At 41.0% G+C, this 22098-nt stretch overlaps 2 protein-coding genes across 2 annotated transcripts; one reads left to right on the plus strand and one right to left on the minus strand.

The window, feature by feature from the left end:
* Positions 1-648: 648 nt before the first annotated feature.
* cbx7a (chromobox homolog 7a) lies at positions 649-8848 on the minus strand. The gene is made up of 6 exons (XM_053490272.1): positions 8529-8848; positions 6971-7014; positions 5813-5878; positions 5584-5650; positions 3414-3816; positions 649-2118 (listed from the first exon to the last, which is right to left on the minus strand). Exons 1-6 carry the CDS (start codon positions 8595-8597, stop codon positions 1505-1507), a joined length of 1263 nt encoding a protein of 420 aa, XP_053346247.1. The 5' UTR covers positions 8598-8848; the 3' UTR covers positions 649-1504.
* Positions 8849-15010: 6162 nt separating this feature from the next.
* Positions 15011-20671, plus strand: desi1a (desumoylating isopeptidase 1a). Its single transcript, XM_053490309.1, has 6 exons — positions 15011-15182; positions 16743-16764; positions 16902-16971; positions 17061-17170; positions 17337-17459; positions 18063-20671. The coding sequence occupies exons 1-6, from the start codon at positions 15092-15094 to the stop codon at positions 18154-18156; spliced, it is 510 nt and encodes a 169-aa protein (XP_053346284.1). The 5' UTR covers positions 15011-15091; the 3' UTR covers positions 18157-20671.
* Positions 20672-22098: the final 1427 nt, after the last annotated feature.

The raw sequence follows: 22098 nt of genomic DNA on the forward strand, positions 1-22098 counted from the left end.
ATCTTGTTTTAAGAAGGACCACTACAGTTTCTGAATAAAATCTCACACACACTCCACACAAAGAATAAATAATAAATTGCTTAACATTCCAGTGTTAAACCAGAGTGTTTGGAATGTAAGTAATCCAGATTCCCATTTCTAACTTTCACAAATTGAAACCATTTCGACACCTTTATTAAGCAAATTAAAATCATTCAATACAACGATTCAAGGACACATTACGCAAAATACAACTACACTTTTTTCATGTTATTAATTAGACATTTCCTCTATTTTCTTCCTTCTTTTATTTCCAGTTTTGTATCAGCTGTTTTTTATTTTCTCCCTGATGTGACATCACATAAGAGGAGCCCCTCCCCTGGCTCAGTGCTCCATTCTTGCTGTTCTCTGGTGGGACATGGCTCAGAAGTAGCTCACTTACATACATGCTGAAACAATGCATTTGAAAAAGAAGTGAAACAGGAAGTTTAAGGTATTACAAAAATGCATTAGCTGAGGGGTGAGGTTTTAACACGAATTTTAGCTGGGGATTTAACACAATTTGGGCAAGCTATGAGACTTGGGGTAACGTGGTGAAGAAATAGTCAAATATGGGACCTTTAAAAGATGATACATCAATTAACCAGGACACAATAAAGGTTTTGTCACTTTCTTTATTGGAAATACAAATAAAAATCTTGCCAGAGATGTAATACAAATTGTACAATGGCATGTTCTTTTTTTGTTTTTTTTTGGTTGCGGTTTCACCACATGTAGTAACGTTCAGCTCGACTTTGTCGCATGCTAGAGATACATCTAAAGCACACTGTTTTCCGACACTTCAGTAAAGCCTTGCAGTGGCATTTGTAATGTGACCCGATACACGCTCGTTAAAAATGCAGCAAGGCCTCAGAACATACAGCAGAGCTAAACCCGAGCCGGCTAAAACTTCACCTCTCCCAGACGGGGGGGAATGGGACTGCAGAGACGGAGTAGTGGTGATGTCATCTGGTCACTGCCGTCGCGGAAACGAGAACTTGCAATTGATTTGTATACATCCTCATGTTTTTCTTTCATTTTTTTGCTAGAACGGTTAACACCAACGATGCGTTAAGTGGAAACAGCGTTCGTTTTCATTATATATATATCATTTTTTTACTTTGAATTACTTTTGCGTGCATTTAAAGGCGTCACTGTCAGCAAGACGGAAATCCTTCCACTACTGTTCACGTTTTCACTAAAACGAAATGACGAAGACGGAAACATAACCCTTTTAACAACAGACGAGTATCTGTAAAGCAAAAACAGCGAAAGGTTTTACTACATCGACGGATCTACACGCCGGCTGGTCCTGTAATACCTCGCTCTCGCGCCAATAAGGCATACTTCACCTCAAATGCTAACGTTTCCAACGAGTTCGAGCTAACTCAAAACTGATTCTCTAACTCGTGTTTCTCTGATTGTTAGCCACATTAGCAATTTGACAGAAAGTACTTTTGGTTGTTACATGCGTTGTCTTCATCACTTAGACCTGTAGTCCGTAGCTGCTGAAAAACCCTTCCGCCGTCATTGCCTCTTTAAATGTCACCGTCAGCGAGTTAATTGTCACGTTAGTCACGATCACCTTCCCGGGATGCCGTGTGCTCTCGCGCGCCTGAAGTTCGTCTGTTCTGACCTTGGAGTTCAGATGCAGGGTGGTCCTGCACTCGGTGGCGACCTCGTCCTTGTCTGTCTCTCTTTTTACTTCACTGTCGGCTTCGCCTGTGTCTCTCGACTCGTCCTGCGCAAAACTGTCAATCAAATGCCGCACCGTTATGACCGAGGCTCGGTTTTGGACCCTGTCTGTGACCGTACCCGCTCCTGAGCTGCCATTCAGTGATTTCTCAGTCATGGGTTTATCTTGGCAGACTCCGCCCCCTGAAACGTCTGTGATCGGCTTGTGCTCATGTGTGTTTGTGGTTGTGGTAGTAGTAGTAGTAGTGCTCGCTGACTGGTCAGTTGCTGCTGGTGCAGCGGAACCAGTCTTGGTGCTGAGTGGCTCCACCTGGGTGTCGGTGGAGGAAGCGCAGTGTTCTGGTTTCCCATCTGTGATGACGGCTTCCTGTGGTGCAGGGGTGTGGTCTTTTGTCATCTCTTGGGCTGAGAGTGAGACAGAAATGATAAACTTGAGTAAAGAAGATAAGCTGTGCTATGTTGTGCCACTACTGCTATCACAGAGGAATGTGAGGTGACAGATAACGTTTCCCTGTGTCCCTACAGGACCAATTCCAGCTAGCATAAAAGATTATCATTTATTCACCACTGACTTCTTTGCTTAAAACACTTTCATAACTTTTAAACATTAATTTGCAGAGGCATCTCAGTGTTTAAGGTGTTGGACTACTGACTGGAAGGTCTCAGGTTCAAACCCCTGCACCACCAACTTGAGCAAGACCCTTAACTCTCAACTGCTCAGATGTTTCAACCTGGATAAAGGTGTGTGCCAAACACCGTAAATGTAAAACGTACCTTTCCTCACTAGCTGTATGGTTGAGACATATCGCTGTTTTTTTTTTTCCATATCTTAATTAAGAAATACACTGTGCTGCTGTTGGCTAATGAGAATTCATGATAAATCTAATGCTTACTGCTTGATAGCCTGTATTTTTTTGGTGTGTGCAGTAAAGGTTATACAGATATTACACTGTTCATATTATCGCTCAGAAAGTTTGTTTTCCCACTGGAGTCTACAAATAATATCCAATGATGCTATGGTTGTTTTAGACGATCAGAGCGCTTTGGTCTTTTTCTCAGTTTCTGAATGAAGTTCCTTGACATCCTGAAACACCCTGGTTTAAAAGGATGCAACGCACCAATTTGGTGTAAATTTCTGCAGTTTGTCTTGTCATGTGCAACATTCTGCAGCTTCGCTCTGCTGATGAACGCAAGGATGATGTAACTCTCCCTGCAGCTAAAACACCTCTAAAAAGCATTTTTTTTCTCCATGAATGTTGCACAACATTAGATCATCGACCAACAGATCACTGACGCTTCATCTCTCAGCTCACGCTGAATATCTCCAGGCAATATGGCACTTTCTCAGTGAGTCATGGCCGAGCAAGAGAGCGCGATACTGCAGAAACATCACATTGAGATACCCGAGGATACGATATGTTGCAGAGCATGTGTGTGTAAGTGAGTGTGTGTGTTTTTGTTGCTGCTGCTGCTTTGAAAGCTCTGCTCTCAGATCTCTGCTGACTTACTCTCGTCACGTTCCTGCAGAGTGCACAGCGAGCTAGCGAGCCGTATTTAGCTTTTTAGCGATTGCTGGATCTGAGTCGTGACGACTCGAGAGACTCAGTGTGGCCTCTGTGACCCTGCCCCCCCCCCTCAGTGCACGATACATGCTTTGTAGCTTAGCAACAGTTGTCATGCCAATGCGGTGCTACACGTACCGTGCGGAACGGCATGATGTTCCTCTTTTTCCGTCTTCCTTCTCTTCTTCTCTTGCTGCTCCTCCTCTTTCTCCCACTCTTTCCCCCCCTCCTCCTCCTCACCCCCCTCCTCCTCCTCCTCCGCTGCGGCTTTCTCGAGGGTCAGTGTTCGTTGCCGGGGCGATTCTGCACTTTCAGTCGATTTGGGCAAGCACTGCCTGCTCCTGCGTTTCAAAAGGCGGTGATGGTGGTGGTGATGGTGGAGGTGGTGATGGTGGTGGTAGATTCCGCCCTCCCCATTCCTGCAGCGCCTCCCGTTATGCTGTAGTCCCGCCCCCATGGAGCGAGCGAGGGACAGGCGGAACCGGGGAGTGGGTTTCTCCGAAGGTTTCTGAGCACTTCGGAGCTCCATGGTATAAACGTTCTATGTGATTACAAAATAAGAAATTAATATTTTTTTTTTTTTTATTCTTTCACATAATACCGTTTATTTCATTACTTAAATAGTTGTGATTGAATAGCTTATGAATAAAACTTGTCCTTTTCAATAAAAGTATAAATAAAATGTACTGTACAGAAAAAATTTTTTTCTTTTGCATTTTACAGAATAAGATATAATATATCGCTTCCTAAGTATATATCTTTATATTAGTTGTTTGGTAAATATATTTATTTTATTGTAAATACACAGGATAATTGGATCCTCCTATTTATTCAAATTAAATGAACAAACAAGCCAACTAACAGCTGATTGCATTAAGTGCACAAAATAATACCTACTACTATTAATAATAATAATAATAATAATAATAATAACAGAATTATGTAAAACTTAATTTTTTTTAAGATGAGATTGGTAGCAAAATATTTTTAGGCTTTTATTTGGCCTTTTATTGAGTTTCACCCATTTTCTATACATCCCCAAGAGGCAATTGCAGTCGAACCCCGCAAAGTCGCAGTTCAGAGTTTGCGGCCTCAGTCGTTTGCAAAATTTTCCTTACAATCTGACTAATAATTGTTTGCGGAAACTGCAAATATACTCTGCAATTTTTTATGGCTTTTTTCGTGCCAGTATATAATTTTGCATGTGTTTTAACGCTAAACTATTAAGAACGATATAATTTACTAATTCTAACGCATAAATATATGCTAAATTCAGCTAAATTTCCATATAAAATATAATACTGTATACATTGTTTAGTACTGTAGAGAGAACGCAAAGCAACAGTAGAGGAAAACACGGCTTGTGATGGTGAATTATTACCGTATTTACCCTACAAAACAGGCTTGTGTGAGTTACAGTACATAGAGGCGTAACAGCTGTATTTTACATTCTAGCACTGCAGGAGATACAGCGGTACAGTATATGGGTTTACATTTACATTCATTTATTTTTTTAAGGATTTGCGTTTAATTTGTGGGTTTTTTTCACAATTTGCGGGTGCTCTAGAAACGTATCGCACATACATACTAGAGGCAATTTGGAAACAGCAATTAATTTCCTAATTAGCATGTCTTTGGACTGTGGGAGAAAACCGCAACAAACTCCATGCAGGTAGGGATCGAACCCCCGACCCTGAGTACTAACCCCTACGCCACTTAATCAACACTGCTTCTTTAAAATCCTGAGCACACATGAGACACTAAACAAACAAAGACTTAGCTGATGTTTAAACCCAAACGTTTAGTCATGATTTAAACTTAAGTCTGTGTTTTCTAAATCGTAAACACGTAGTCCATGAGTGTGTGGGTTGATAACAGGCTTGATGGCACAGACACAGACGTAACAATTGAGATTTTAATTCAGACTGCTCGTGTTTGAACCTTCTGCTTCCTCATATCTTCTCTATTCCACTGTATAGCTGCTCGTGCACCAGACAACTTTAAAAATTTATAGACACACAGAAACTTTACAGAAAGTTTATAGATATTATATCATTTCATATTCCTGTTGCAAGTTTCTTTACGCTCTCAAATCAACCCTGTGAACTGAAGATCTTTGAAAATCAGATATATACAGTATCTGCTTTCCTGTCCTAGAGAAAAGACTAGGAGGCGCATACTGATGACATCATAGGTCAATGAGGGAGCAGTGCTGTGCGTCCCCTGGGGACAGGTCCAGTCTTTGTTGTGTTTGTGCCGCATGTTGGGGAAGTTACGTAGGAATGGGTTTCTGGGAAGTGCTTCTTACCCGTAAGACGAGTCTGCGCGGCCTCAGGCCTTTCCTCCTGTGAGCCTGCGCTCTGTCCCGCTCCTCCCTGCAACACACACACACACACAAGACAGACGCACACACACAGAGTAAGACGATAAGGCTTGCGGATGGACAGGGAGAAGAAGAAGAAAAGGAAGGAGGAACTGGAGGATTGTGATCAGCATTTTTTTTCCAGCTAATGTGAAGTGTAAGGAGAGACGCTCACTTCTCTTCAAAGGCAAGAACGAGCCGAGGGTCCAGGATGTTGTCTTCTGGCTCCCACGTGCTGTACCTGATATATAAACACACACACACACACACACATAACACTTATTCTCAAAAAAGTGTAAAACAAAAACAAATGCTTCAACACCTCATAGTAGAGTAGAACAAGTGTGCCGGACTTCACCCTCAGCATTCAATCATGTAACTAGATGTTAAAAGGGTAAATGTGAACCCGAAGCTATGGAGCGTACAGAATAAGCACGTCTATTGCTCGGCTTTTAGTAAACACGACCCATCGGCTTATTGTCTGCAGGAAGAGAGTACGCTGAAGTTTATCCCAAGGTTTATTGGTTGATTAATCTTTAATGGGTTGTTAAATCAAACAAGTAGATAATCAGTGTAGATGGTGGGGTCATAACTGATAAGTGTGGTATCTATCTAACTATCTATCTTTACTGCTGATTACAATTTTCTGCATCTCAACTCCTAACCATTTTATAACTCGTATAAAAAGCCGTGTTTGTCTGTTTACTGAAGTGCCTGGGAAACGTTTGCACCGCAAACCGCAAATCAAACACCGAATGAAAAAACACATTTTTTTTTCTGTAATAAAACTCTTTTTTTCTGTGAGAGGTATGGAACGAGTCTTAAGGAAGAAGGAGTGTTCCAGAGTTCTACGTAGACTGTCGGTATAGCGTTATTAACGTTCTGAGAGAGAAAGAAGAAGGGCGTAATGTAGCGTAAAGTGACAACAGGGATTGACTCGTTTCCCGACATTCCACTGTATTCAATGTAAATATAAGCTGAGATATAAGGCATGACTGCAACACTTATTTGCTCTGCCACAATAATAAGAGTCAGGCACTCGGGGTCATGCTGCTATCGCAAAATAAACAACTCTGAGAAGTTAACCGTGGCTCCTCTTCATGTCAGGACATACGGCACGACTCGCGGTGCATTATTCCCTAATAACGGCACACCTGAAAGTCTGCTCGTGCTCAGGACAGTATAAAAACCCAGAATAATCTGTGATTTCAGCACCGAGCGGTTTGATTGTGCTCCGGCTTGTATCACGTGTATCTGGAGTGTGTGTGTGTGTGTGTGTGTGTGTGTTTTGGTTTTAAATATAAGACTAAGATGAAGTTCTGATTGTACTCACTTAGGAGGCCATCCCTGCCACTTCAGGAGATACTCCACATTACCCTGTGTGTGTGTGTGAGAGAGAGGAGAGAAAGAGAGAAGGTGTGTGAGAGAAAGTTATTCGAGAGACAGATTTATCTTTTACTTCAAGTCAATATCTGTACTCTTTTATTTTATAAACATTTATTTATTATGTCTCTTTCTATACTATTACTTTTGTATTCACTCCTGTTATTTCCTTGTGATTGATTTCTAAGCTTTGGTGATATGAATGTAAATATGTGTCACACCAATAAAGCACTTTTGAATCGTTGAATATTGACAGAAAGATCCAGAAAGAGACACAGAGGGAGAGGGAGAGAGTGACAGAGAAACAGAAAGAGAAAGAAAGACAGAGACAGAGAGTTACTGTATCTAGAGTTCAAACTACTTTGTAAAAACACATCGCCTGTCCCTTTAAGACCTGGATCTTTCTGCGTGTGTGTGTGTGTGTGTGTGTGTGTGTGTTTGTGTTAAATGACGTAGGCGTCGCCATTGCTAGGCTACCACTGGCCGGTGACGTCACGCCACGCGGGCTTCTAGAACATTGTATGGGATGGCTCGAGGACGCATGGATGTATGGGACGGATGGTGGGCGGGGCCAATGGGAAACCATGTAAACAACAGTACGGCTCGGTTACGCAACGCGCGATTATGTTTCTGTTTTTCTCCATACACATATATACACACACACATAAACAGAGGTATAAAACCACACACACACACACACACGCACATATATACACGGACGGAGTTTTTGGTTAGTGTTGACGGTTAGAGACACGTGCGTTATCAGTGACGTCAGGTGACATGCGGGGGCGCTTTCTCTTCAGGAATGATATTATAATATTGTATATTTCATAGAGAGAGGTGTGTGTGTGTGTGTGTGTGTGTGTGGGAGAAAGAGAGCGAGAAATCCTTCGGCTATCCTTGAACCCCCCTCCTCTTTCGTGCGCGTGCGAGCAAACTGCGTAGCCAGGCTGAGCGCGCTCGCTCGCCCTGTCTCCGCGCGCTCAGCCTGGCTACGCAGTTCGCTCGCGAGCGCACGAGAGCTGGATCACACGACCCACACATTTTCCCATTATAATTATTATAAATATAAATATCATTCTTATTATAATTTCCCCACATTTTATTTTGAGCTATCCAAAAAATAATAATGCGGTCAACTTTAACCCTATGCATGTCAATTTTTTTTTATTCCTTTTTAAAAAGCGCATCATCAAAAAACAAACAAAACAGACAGTTAAAGTTGCAAACGTCATGTCATTCCATTACACACGCAAAGAAAGTCCCACTGAGTCGCAGCATGATAAACAAGTTGCACTGTGAGATATATATATATATACACACATACATGCACACACATATATATATATAAATATATGTTTTTTAAAAATCCCCTACGAAACAGAAACTACCCCCCTCGTGTGTGCGTGCGTGTGTGCGCGCGCGCGTCTCCAAACACATTCCGCTTTCATGTCTATATAATAATAATTATTATTATTATTATTAAAGGACGATCCGCGCGTGCCTACCTTTCTAACTCTCTTCTTGGTGATGGACTCCACGGCGAACACTTGCTCTCCGATGGATGACAGCTCCATATTCTCCTCAGCTCTCTCTCTCTCTCTCTCTCTCTCGCTCTCTCTCTCTTAATCACACACTTTTGTATATATTTATTTCTCTAGTAATAATAACAACTGACTTTAATTCTGGAATCAGAGCGAGTCGTCCCCGTTTTCTAGCATGTTCTGCGGAGTTTTTAAAATCTGCGACACATCCACTCTCTCTCTCTCTCACTTACTCACTAGCTCGGTGTGTGAGTGTGTGCTTCAGCGCGTGCCTGCTAGAGGAAAAAAAAAACAACACAACATGCACGCTCAGAACGTGTGCATGCCCCGCCCCTTCCCCCCTCCCCTCCCCTCCCGCCCTCCCTCTCCTTCTTTCTCTCCCTCCCTCCCTCTAGTTGGGAAAACAGCGCATGAGTCACATTCATTAGAGGCCATGCGCTGACGGAAAGCAGGAAATAACGGGAAAAGGTGGGCTCGTGCTCGTAAAGCGTACAAGGGCATCTCTCTCTCTCTCTCTCTCACACACACACACACACACACACATATATATACATATGCTAGGGGAGCAAGGGGTTCATGAAGGGGGGGGGGGGGGAGCATGTGGGCGGTTTAATGTGATTTAGTGACATCATTTCCAAAAATGTTTTGGTCACAACATTTCCTAGGTATAACAAAAAAAAACTTTAGTTTTCTAGGGAAACGACATTCCCACATGCAGGGACAAGCGTCAGCGCAGGGGCAGACGGGACACAGGTGTGATTCTAGGGAACCTGTGAGAAGACCGGAGCAAAGCATGTCACCTCTTACGAAAGAAAAGTAGCAGATGGATGCTTTAGTCAGTGGGTTTTGGGAGCAATAGTGATAATTGGGTTTTGGGAGCAGTAGTGATTATTGATTAGGTTTTTGGAGCAATAGTGATAAGTCATTGAGTTTTGGGGCAATAGTGATAACTGATTGGGTTTTAGGAGCAATAGTGATGAGTGATTGGATTTTGGAAGGAATAGTGATGAGTGATTAGATTTGGGGGGCAATAGTAATGAGTGATTGGGTTTTGGGAGCAATAGTGATTAGTGATTGGGTTTTGGGAGCAATAGTGATTAGTGATTGGGTTTTGGGAGCAATAGTGATGAGTGATTGGATTTTGGAAGGAATAGTGATGAGTGATTAGATTTGGGGGGCAATAGTAATGAGTGATTGGGTTTTGGGAGCAATAGTGATTAGTGATTGGGTTTTGGGAGCAATAGTGATGAGTGATTGGGTTTTGGGAGCAATACTGATGAGTGATTGGGTTTTGGGAATAGTAGTGATGAGTGATTGGGTTCTGGGAGGAATATTGATGAGTGATTGGGTTTGGGGAGCAATATTGATGAGTGATTGGGTTTTGGGAGCAGTAGTGATGAGTGATTGGGTTCTGGGAGGAATAGTGATGAGTGATTGGGTTTTGGGAGGAATAGTGATGAGTGATTGGGTTTTGGGAGCAGTAGTGATAATTGATTGGGTTTGGGGAGCAATAGTGATGAGTGATTGGGTTTTGGGAGCAATAGTAATAATTGATTGGGTTTTGAGAGCGATAGTAATTAGCGATTAGGTTTTGGGAGTAGTAGTGATCAGCAATTGGGTTTTGGGAGCAGTAGTGATGAGAGATTATGTTTGGGGAGCAGTAGTGATAATTGATTGGGTTTCGGGAGCGATAGTAACTAGTAATTGGGTTTTGGAAGCAGTAGTGATTAGCGATTGGGTTTTGGGAGCAATAATGATGAGTGATTGGGTTTTGGGAGCAATAGTAATAAGTGATTAGATTTTGGGAGGAATAGTGATGAGTGATTGGGTTTTGGGAGCAATAGTGATGAGTGATTAGATTTTGGGAGGAATAGGGATAAGTGATTAGATTTTGGGAGGAATAGTGATGAGTGATTGGGTTTTGGGAGCAATAGTGATGAGTGCTTAGATTTTGGGAGGAATAGTGATGAGTGATTGGGTTTTGGGAGCAATAGTAATGAGTGATTGGGTTTTGGGAGCAATAGTGATTAGTGATTAGGATTTTGGAGCAATAGTGATGAGTGATTGGGTTTTGGGCCAATAGTGATGAGTGATTGGGTTTTGGGGCAATAGTGATGAGTGATTGGGCTTTGGGAGGAATAGTGATGAGTGATTAGATTTTGGGAGAAATAGTGATTAATGATTAGGTTTTGGGAGGAATAGTGATGAGTAATTAGATTTTGGGAGGAATAGTGATGAGTGATTGGGTTTCGGGAGCAGTGATTGGTTGTAGCTTTGCAAACTGGTCATGAATCTAGTGATCCAGCAAGCACTGAGAGGATCCTCAGACCTTCCTGTGTCCGGTCCTGAGGACATGGTGTCTCTTAAGATCTTTATCATTTTAACATAAACGTAATTGTGTAATTGTAAACCCATGACTAGGTGTTTTTCAATGTCAGGAACACAGAAAATGTAGTCTACTTCTTTTTTTATAAAGTACTGTTTATGAACTACTTTTGTTTTCAGGCTTGTTATACAAAGAAGGTCATATTTGTGTTAAGCCCCACCTCGTCATGCAGATCATATGGTTTATTAAAGTAATTTCTTTGTACAAACTTGGCGAGTTTGACACATGCCAAGACAAATAACATTGTTTATTTAGGGAAGTTTGCTCTATTCCTTGTACTAGAAAAACATTTGATACACAATTTTTAAGAACCCCACTCCATGGCATGTTGCTCTACAGTGCCACTAGAGGTCAATTTGTTCTATTAGAAAATTTAAGTACTATAAGGATTAAACGATGATTAAACTGTTTTAAGACTGAGCTGGCAACTAAATTAACTAAAATAAACAAATTGAATTTGTGTACTACTTCTTATTTTTGTAAATTCCAAAAGAGGGGCTCTTGTAAGTGGTAGAAAAAAAAAAACAAGCAGAACCTATAGCTTCCTAAAAAGGACAGCTAAAAGAAATTTGTAAAAGTATACTAGCAACCTTGGTAAAGCTTGGCTTTTGGTCTGTTGCATAACACTGTAGATATGTTCTTTATACTTAAACATATAAACTTATATAAAATAGACTTTGCGGTTGAAAATTTTGCCCAGCCATAGGCGAATGTACAGTGTCTTGATCATGTTTAAGCTAGGTTAGGATAGGTTGTGATAGATTTACAGCATTAAATGTACTTGCAGCTTACAATATTTGTAACATACAGTGAGTTTGTCAGGCAAGAACCCAATCGTAAGAACTATGTGAAAATAATAATATATAATTATACTTATTTAGTAATGTCAGAGAAGCTGTGTTAAAATGTACATGCAAATTCAACAAAATGTACATGCACACAGACACATAGAATGTGTGTCTATAATTTATAATCAACTGTGTTCTTGTGAACTGTTTTGTTTTTGTACATAATCAAAGCCCTCTGCTTCTCATTTGCCTAAAGTTTGTGCACCATTGTTGCATTCTTTGCCCAGTCTGGGCAGTCGCTTCTTCTCTTTTAGACGGAAATCACCACATCTCTTTGAAAAATGAAGACATCCCAACGTCTTACCCATAAAGAAATTTAATTTGGTTCTTTATGTGCTTTTTTTCTTATGCATGTCAAACTCCATGACGTTGTTCTCCTTCCTACAGTATAAATGTTTTAAATAAGAAAACTCACTCTCACTGGGTTTTACCTTGCGCTGTTTAGAGTTTAGGGATTTCTTGATCACGTCTAGCCTTAAGGACAGATGCCTAGGCTCGTGGAGAGTTCCAAACTTCCCCAAACAATGTTATGTATATAAACTTTATTGTGTTTGCTAGTCTGGATTTTTATGGGAAATCAAATGGCTGCCGTCCAAAGTCCCTGGAACGAGATAAACATTCTGTTTCAGTCTGAGTAAAAATGAAAGTAGGCTGTATAAAAACGAAACTGAGAGTTATTTTCAGACACAGAACATAAGCTTAAATCAACATCTGACAACAGTTTAACCTCTTGTCAAGCAAAGGATAGGCATTTTGTGTCGTTTGGATAGTAAGCCCAGTTTGGATCCTGAACTCCGGTTAATGTCTAAGTGAAGTTTAACATGGTTTCCCCTTTGTATTAGGGGCTTTCCTCAAGAAAGAATGTCCGACTTGTAATGTTAAGTAATATGTGTGTGTGTTTCTGTTCGAATTAAACAAATAAAAAATTATGGCACATAATCTGAATGAAGACTTAAAGCACAGTACAGTGATGAGACTTTGAGCCGCAGTAAATCATCTGAATGATGCAAATGTTTTAAAGAAGGCTGTATGTCTGTGATAATGATGATGTACGATCCTGACCGAGGTGGCTCGGAGCCCACTGCAGTCTTTCCCGTGAACGTTCAACGAGTGGAAAGCCTGATCCTCGAAAATCAACTTCACCAACTTGCGGAGGAGACATCTGTCTGTGGGAACTGTATACACACTCATTCACCAACACCACTTGTACGTTACAGGAACTTGTCTGAGAGTTATTGCCACATCCCCTGTACGGTCCAAACCTCGCTCCACATTTCTACATGTTTGGACCGTTAAATTAATTCCTTTAACTAACCCAAGTTCCTTTAACTTTCTACCCTGATGGTATCCAAGCACTAGTGACATGCTGGGATAAGGGCATTAGTATAGCAGGGGATTATTTAGAGGTTTTACTCTTAAAACTGTGTTCTGTCAATCTGAACAATCAAATGTCCAACTTTGACTCAAACACCTCTTGTGTAAACACATCAAATAAAAAGAAGAACGCAGAAAAAGTGCTTTTTTCTGAACAGGTCTGATTAAAAACGAGCCCACACTATAAACGGGATGACCAATACTGAAGATTTGGTCACTTTGGCTCATTGAGCGTGCTTTAACCAAGACTGTGATAAAGTGCTCGCTGAGAAGGAATGAATAACACCAGTGAAATACTCTAGAAAGGATAGATAGATAGATAGATAGATAGATAGATAGATAGATACTTTATTGATTCTAAAGGAAATTTCAGAATATGAATATGCAAGTCAAGATCTTCCAGTAATGCACACATCAAACATCATGACCGAGAAAAAGTGTATTCGAAGTTTGTTTATACGGCACAGGGCACTGTTGCCTTGCACCTCCGTTGCAGGTTCGATTCCCACCTCGTGTCTGTGTGTGTGAAGTTTGCATGTTCTCCGCTTTCTTGGTGGTTTGTTCCGGGTACTTTGGTTTCCTCCCACAGTTCAAAGACATGCAGATTAGGCTAATTGGCGTACCCAGATTGCCCTTAGTGTGTAAATGCTTGAAGTCCTATGTAAAATGGGAATAAATATAATGATAATCAAATCCAATCCCTAGTTGGACTACAGAGGTTCCTAGATGGATGGACGTTTGTGGCTTGGTTGTTGGTTCCATATGGTCTGATTTGAGTGTTGATCTGATCCACACAACAACTTGGCACAGGTTTTACGCCAGATGCCCTTGGCACCAGCATTGCATCGAGTGGGTATGGGTACTGAGTGGGAACTAAACCCCAACCTACCACTGAGCTACCATGAGAAACAAAAAACAATATCCTGAGAGGAGAAGGTCTGTAGGTTAAAACACCTTGAAGATCAGATCAGACTTGTTTGAATTGAAAAGAAGTCTATAGTCAAGCAAATAATCACTCTTTACAAAGTGGACACTTGGGTGTATGGGTACGACCCTGAGAAGAAGCAACACAGTGGAAGCGCCCATCATCTCCACGACCGAAAAAGGTGAGGCAGGTCTGAAGCTTGACCGAGTGCATGCTCTTCGACTTTTTCATCATATGCAATATTGTGCATCGAGAATACGTCATCTGGAGCAAATTCTACTGCCTGGTTTTAAGGCATCTGAGGTAGGACGTACGACGAAAGCGACCATATCTGTAGCATGCTAATGTTAAAACTTTTTTATACCCCCTCAGATTCTTGCCCGGAGAGGTGTGATGTGTTGAGATGCTTTTCAGCTTCTCACGGTTGTACAGAGTGATTTTATGAGTTGTACACTGTACAGTGAGTGAACTCGAGAGTGGGGTTTTGTATAACAGCACATGGGGATGTTCGGTCTGGGACGAGATGTTCAGGAAGCCCTTACAAGAAGGTGCCAGCTCCCCCATGTCTGAAAGCCCGTGGCCACGTCACTGCTTAGCTCATCTACAGTTAGAAGCTCAGTATCACATTAGGATACAGATTTCCTGTAATAATTAGCCGGCAGTCATATATCAACCGGATCTAATTTCTTTTATAGGTATGTTTTATTTTATTCCTGGGTAAGTGTGTGTGAGTCAACTCGAGTGTGTGAGTCAAGCTTGCACCAAAGCTTCTCCATTTTCCATCCACCACACAGAGCTCGCCCAGGTCACGTGATCGACACCCGAGCCCTCCAATCGCGTGACAGAAAGCGAGCGCGAGTAGCCAATCGGATCTCAAGAAGGACGCACAGGAGGCGGGCCTTGTGATGCGGAAACTAAAAGCGACAAGTCATTTTTTCATCACCAGCATAGCAACATAATAAATATATAAAAAAAAAAGCACGGAAAGCGAAAAATGGATAAAAGCAGCACAGCGTTCCCAGTCCAGCTGTATATTTACGACCTGTCCAAGGGAATGGCGCGCCAGCTCAGTCCCATAATGCTCGGTGAGCGCTAAATACATCACCTCTTTCTGCTTATTCATCTTAGCTTAGCATACTGTAACGCTAATCCTGTCGGATTCTGGCTGGACGGTCACTATGGCAACACGCTAAGCTAAACGCGTTCACGAGTAACGCCAGAGTCATCGTTATATTATATATGATATACGTCTATAATATGTGTTAAGATGAGGTTTATAACACTGCATGGTTTATTTATTTAAAGAAACATCAGGAGGGGAATTGTTTAAATGAGGGGAAAGTCTCACTTTATGGCGCTGTAGACGCCGCTACCGCACAGTATCGCGAGATTTAGAGAGCGTTCGGTGCACAGACACAGGAAATGTCGCGAGATTTAGAACTCGCTTAGTGCACGGATGCAGGAAGTCTCGCGAGATTTGGAAGCTTAATGGCTGAAGTGATGTGAAGAGAGGAGGGAAGTGAAATAATACAGCAAAAGGGTAGATAGTAAGATGAATAGATGGAAGAAATAAAAACAGATTTAGAGAAATAATAAAGAATGAATTAATGGAAGAGAGGAAAATTTATGAATTAATACTCCTAGGCAAAAAAAGAAAAGAAATGATGATCTCTGAAAAAAGAGGTAAAATATATGAAGAAAATAGAAAAAATAAAAGGATTTGATCAGGGATAAAGTGAATATAAAAATGAGAGGGAGGTGATGGAGAAGGAAAATGAACGAGTGTGTGTGAGAGAGAAGTGGAACAGAGAGTTAGAGAAAGAAAGAAAAAAAAGGATGAAGCAAGGAAAGAGAGAATGCGTTGGATATTGGGATTTTAAAAAAGAAAAACAGAGAAATAGGTCAGAGGATTAAATAAAAGATGAATGAACGAAAAAGAGGAAATGAATGAATGAAAGAGAAGAGAAGGGAAAATCAAATGAAATAATGGAGCAGGAATTTAATAAAACCAGAAAGAAGAGATGGGTGGAAAGAAAGAGAAAGAAGGATTATACATGAAAGAATTAAAGGATAATAAAAAAAAGAAAAAGTAAGGAAAGATTGAATTTGAACAGGGGTAAAGTGAACTAAAAACGAGAGAGAGAGAGTGTGTAATACAACAAGAAAAGTTAAAGAAAGAAAGATGTAAAAGAAGAGAGGAAATAAAATAAGTAGGAGTAATAAAATAGCATAAATTCGCATTAGAGGAGAGAGCACTGGAAAAAGGAAATTCCTGGAAAATAAATTGAAAGAAAAACAGAAAGAGGATGGTGGAAAAAAGAAGGATAATAAATGAAAGTAAAACAGGAGAATGGACTGAAAGAAAAGAGGAAAGAGATGGTCAGGGATGAAGTGAAATAAAAATGAAAGGGAGGTGATGGAGGAGGGGAATGAACGAGTGTGTGTGTGAGAGAGAGAGGAAGAAAAGCAGCACTGTGGAAAAAATGAAAGTGTATTCTCATCAGTACAAGCTTCACCTTCGGGTGTTAGGCTCCACCCCCACACAAACACACTGGCTATGATTTAGAAGCATGTGACCTCACTTCCTGTTTGATTATTATTATTATTATTATTATTATTATTATTATTATTATTTTCTGTTCCAGGGAAGCAGCTTGATGGAATTTGGTGAGTTGTCACACAAGTGGAGGACACTGACACTGGAGACTTCTTTCTTAAATGTAAATACATATTTATATCAGTTTATATGGCGGCTGTATGTTTATGTGTGTGTGTGTGTGTGTGTGTGTGTGTGTGTGTCTCAGGCACACATCCCTCGTGGTGTACGGAGAAGAGTTCTTCTACGGTGGTGTCGGGATCTCCAGCTGCCCTCCGGTAAACTCCTCCTGACTCCGCCCACTTCGTGAGTGTGTTTGTTGTGTACAGTTCAGGTAAAGACGCGTGTGTGTGTGTGTGTGTTGCAGAGCGGGACGATGCTGGGGCCGCCTGATAAGGTGGTGGAGCTGGGGAACACTGAGGTAAACGAGGAGATCTTCATGGACTACCTGTCGTCGCTTGGAGAAACTACCTACAGGTGTGCGTGTGTGTGCGTGTGTGTGCGTGTGTGTGCGTGTGTGTGCGTGTGTGTGTGTGTGTGTTTTAATTGTGCAGATAGAGTTAGCGGTCAAGGTCCTTCATCCTTTATTGCTTCCTTCCTGCCACGATGCATCCCCAATCTCTTTCTGTGTGTGTGTGTGTAGAGGTGAGAGATACAGGCTGTTTGAGCACAACTGCAACACCTTCTCCAACGAAGTGGCCCAGTTTCTAACAGGACGGAAAATTCCTTCCTACATCACGGACCTTCCGTCTGAAGTGCTATCCACGTACGTCTCACACACACACACACACACACACACACACACACACACACTTAAAGATGGACTTTTTCTCTATAGATGTAGACGGATGTCTTCGAGCGCGCTCTGGTCTGTGACAGAGGCGACGCCGCGGCTCTAAATTTACCCTGTGGGGTGTGAGTTTGCGGCCCTCTGTGTCATAATAAACACTTCTCTCACACGGAAACTGATGAAATGTCCCAGAATAAATGCTGTGAAGCTCTATTCCATAACACTTCACACACACACACACACACACACACACACACACACACACTGTCAGATCCAGAGCTGTGTTAGAGATCAGACGAACAGGAGCAAAGCTCAGGATACACACCACACCGTGACTTATTATTATTATTATTATTATTATTATTATGGTTATGATTATTATTATTAATATTAATATTAATATTATTATAACAGCTCTCTCTCTCTCTGTATGTCTCTTTCTCTCTATCTCTCTCTCCATGTGTGTCTCTCGGTCTCTCTCTCTTTCTCTCGGTCTCTCTCTCTCTCTGTCTCTCTCTTTCTCTCTGTCTCTCTCTCTCTCTCTGTTTGTGTCTCTCTCTCTCTCTCTGTCTCTCTCAGGCCGTTCGGTCAGGTCCTGAGGCCGATCCTGGACTCCATCCACATTGCGCCCCCTGGTGGAAGTGTTATTAACAGCCAAAATAATCACAGCTAAATCTTATTCAACACACACACACACACACACACACATTGGCAGCTTGCGTTTGTGTTTAAACAGTCATGATGTCGTGTTGAGACTTGGGGATCAGTTGTGTGTGTTGTTCTGCTCCACACAACACACACACACACACACACGGCTCTGATCCTCGCCTCTCTCTCTTTCTCTCTCTCACTGCCACAGTCTAGGATCTCATTACTCCCCTTCTCATCACACACACACACACACACACACACACACAGCTGCCGTTTCATCAGGTCCACCGCCACCGAATGTATTTTTATTTATTTTATTTTAAGTATTGGCACCCGTGTCCACTTTTTTCCCTGAATGTTGTGGTGACGGACCTAGAGACGTGAGCGCAGTGTGTAGACCTGATGATTCGGTGTCTGTGGCATTTAGAAGATAGAGAACTGTTCGGTACCAATCGAATCACTTACACCTGAGACTGCGGCACATATTACTGCATCAGTCGAAACATTTATGTTTGTCGACTATGAGACGAATCACTGAAATGAATCAAATCACTTTTTTGTAATTTATTTACATTTGTTAACTATGAGACGAATCACTTAAATCACTTAGATTTGTTAACTATGGAATGAATCTAAGTGATTTAATCACTTGGATTTGAATCACATCACTTATATTTATGACTTATGGGACGAATCACTCAGATGAATCGAATCACTTAGATTTGTTACTTATGAGATGAATCACTTAAATCTATGAGACAAATCATTTGAATTACTTACAATTGTTAAGTATGGGAATCACTGGAATGAATCAAATCGCTTGCATTTGTTAATTATGAGACGAATCAATCAAATCACTTATGCTTATTAACTATGAGATAAAATCACTAAAATGAATCGATTCACTTAACCTTGGGATGAATCACTTGAATCAGTTGGTAAACAGTAAAAAACAATCACTGAAATGAATTGAATCGCTTGCCTTTGTTAATTATGGGGGCAAATTATTCAAATCACTTGTATTTGTTGACTATCGGACGAATCACTAAGACGAATCGAATCACTTACACAGTAAGTCCTCAACTTACGAAAATCCGAGTTACGAATTTCTGCAGATAAAAACGGACCGCGGTTCTACAAACATTTCGTAGATGCAAACGAATCGTGGAAGTAGCTCACGTATTATAAAATAAATAGATGTTTGTTCTGTAAAGGTGTCCTGATGGTGAATCCAATTTCTGAAAATCCTCAAACAAGATTCACAGTCCAATACAGTGGAAAACAGCTCTGGGACAAAATGGCGCCCTGGAATCCCCTTGGGATTTAAAGGTGTAGAAACGCTGTGTGAGATTCATTTCCTTAGGCACGGTTATGGTTTTGGGCCACATGATGGCAGTGTGGGGAAAGGGGACAGAGATTTATTCAAGTCGATTGGTATACTTTACATTGTATATATCTGTATCAAAGGCTTATTGTGACAACAAATGCAGCTCAGGAACGTGGTCTTGGAAGGGGACTTGTTTGTAAGTAGTGGACCACCTGTACTTGTTAACTATGAAATGAATCAGTCAAATCACTTAGATTTGTTAACTGTTGGACGAATCACTTAAATGAATCGAATCACTTGCATTTGTTAACTATGGGACGACTCACTCGGCTCATACGAATCAGTCGAACTCATCAAATCCTAATTATTAGCATTGAGACAAACCACTTGAATCAAATCACGTCTACATCTTTTAGCTGAATGATGGGAAAGCCTACGTTTTTGCATTTTGCTACACACTTGTACTTGTACCACACACATTGATATGGAAGTGTGTGTGTGTGTGTGTGTGTGTGTGTGTGTGTGTGTGAGAGAGAGAGAGAGAGAGAAGACGAATCCCTGATTGTGGCACCAACGATTCAGTCCTGCTGCCTTTTAAACATTTCTGAATGTGATTAAGAATTCTCACACACACATTGTCATAATTCCATTCTTATTTTTCAAAGCAACTGGATCGCCATGGAGACGGCTTAGAATTGGGGACACAGGCTCCTGCGTTAAACACATGCGACATATTAAAGGTCTTATATCAGCTATGTACAGTATGTTCAGTTACAGTATTACCTTATCCTATAGTCACTAACTGGGTTTTAAATCGAGTGTTTATTATAACTAACTTGTTAATGGATAAATCTTTAGTAACAATGAAGCCTCTGTAGTGTTAATAGTGTGGTTTCTAACCCTTCTCAGTGTTCCACAGTGTTAAAGCTCACTGATTGTGGTCCATTTACATTTGCACATGATTTAGGCGAAGAGCAGCTTTTGTCACTTTATTACCGTATTTTATTCATCAGTGCAATTTCTATTTATGAACAATAATATAATAAAAATGATGCATTATGTTGCCATATACAGTATATTTATTTGATGTTATGATTTATGCATTGTGTTGCAGGTGTTGTAAATCTTGCAGTTTAATATTTAACATATTATTAGTATTATTACATTATACAATTGTATTTATCTCAATAAAGAAAATCAGCTGTGATCATCATGTGTTTTATGGTTAAAAATTATTTCTTCTTGAATGTCTGACTTCTCTAAGGAAGAGAATTTAAAATGTAAAAATTTACTTTAAACCCTGATGTGAGTGATGAAATCCAGTTAACACACCACACTTAAATGCTCCAAGATGCCCTGTGGATCACACATCCATTCATTTATCTATACCAAGGCCATACCAGGGAGCTCAAGGCACAAGCACACCAATTATACACCACGATTCATTTCAACCAGGCTACTCTGTGTGTTCATACTGTGGGAGGAAACCCACCAAGCACAGGGAGAACAAAAGCAAGCAGACAATTTGTTGTTGAGGTCAATATTAAATTATCAACGTCAGTGGGGAAAGGTATAGTGTGGATAAACAGCAGAAAACAGCAAAAGTGTAATAATCAGACATAATCCAGACATTTGCATGAGAGGAGGGGAGGGGGGGAAAGAGGTAGTATTAATTAACAGACGAGGAGTTGTACAAAGAAACCTTAATAGCACCTGATGGGACTCTGTGAGGAATGGCATAAAAGTGGGACTTTCCAGTGTGTACTGCTCACATTCAAGAAATATACGTCAGGCGAGATACGATGTCTCTGCTCCAAGAACGATGGACAGTAGAAGGCAATGAGGAGTCACTGATCAGTTGGGGAAGCGTTTAATGGTGTTACTGAGAAAGGCTGGACTTAGATCGTTAGATTACTTCGATATTACAGAAAGTGACCCTGTGCTGTTATTCTCAACACTGAACAGCAGAGGCCGCAAATGCATTCTTTTTCTTTTTTTTTTTACTTTTAAGGGCAACAGTTAAAAAACCAATTTCTTTTTGTGGAAGATGCACCTCTTAAAAATGTTCGCACATAATAAACTCAACATCTCCAATGTAATTTCTTTCCCTCCGATTTTATACATGGAGCTCGCATGTTCTCCCCGTGCTCGGTGGGTTTCCTCAGGGTTCTCCCGTTTCCTCCCACAGTACAAAGACATTTTACAGATTAGACTAATTGGCGTTCCCAAATTGTGAGTGTGTGTCCTGCGATGGATTGGCACCCTGTCACCCCGTGACCCTGAAGACAGGATAAAGCAGTGTAGACAATGAGAGAGCGGTAGGGGGGGGGGGGTGAATACTAATGCACACCACACCTTGTGTGTCATATAAAGTCCCAATGAAATACATTGACGTTTGTGTCCAAGGAGTGTCAATATTTTAGACAAGGCTCTGTATACATTATATATAATGAAGATACATAAACATTATTATATATAGTTTATATCAATAGAAATTAATCCAGTGTGACCTGCGAACCACGTGGTGTGTTTGATTTGATTGACGTGTCAGCAGCGAATCAGACACGAGGCGGTGTTCTTTCTCCAATCAGCGCGAGGCCGGGCGGAAACAGCCGAAAGTGGCCGAATGTTTCCGAA

This window comes from Clarias gariepinus, chromosome 28, assembly GCF_024256425.1.
Source record: "Clarias gariepinus isolate MV-2021 ecotype Netherlands chromosome 28, CGAR_prim_01v2, whole genome shotgun sequence".
Lineage (NCBI taxonomy): Eukaryota > Metazoa > Chordata > Actinopteri > Siluriformes > Clariidae > Clarias > Clarias gariepinus.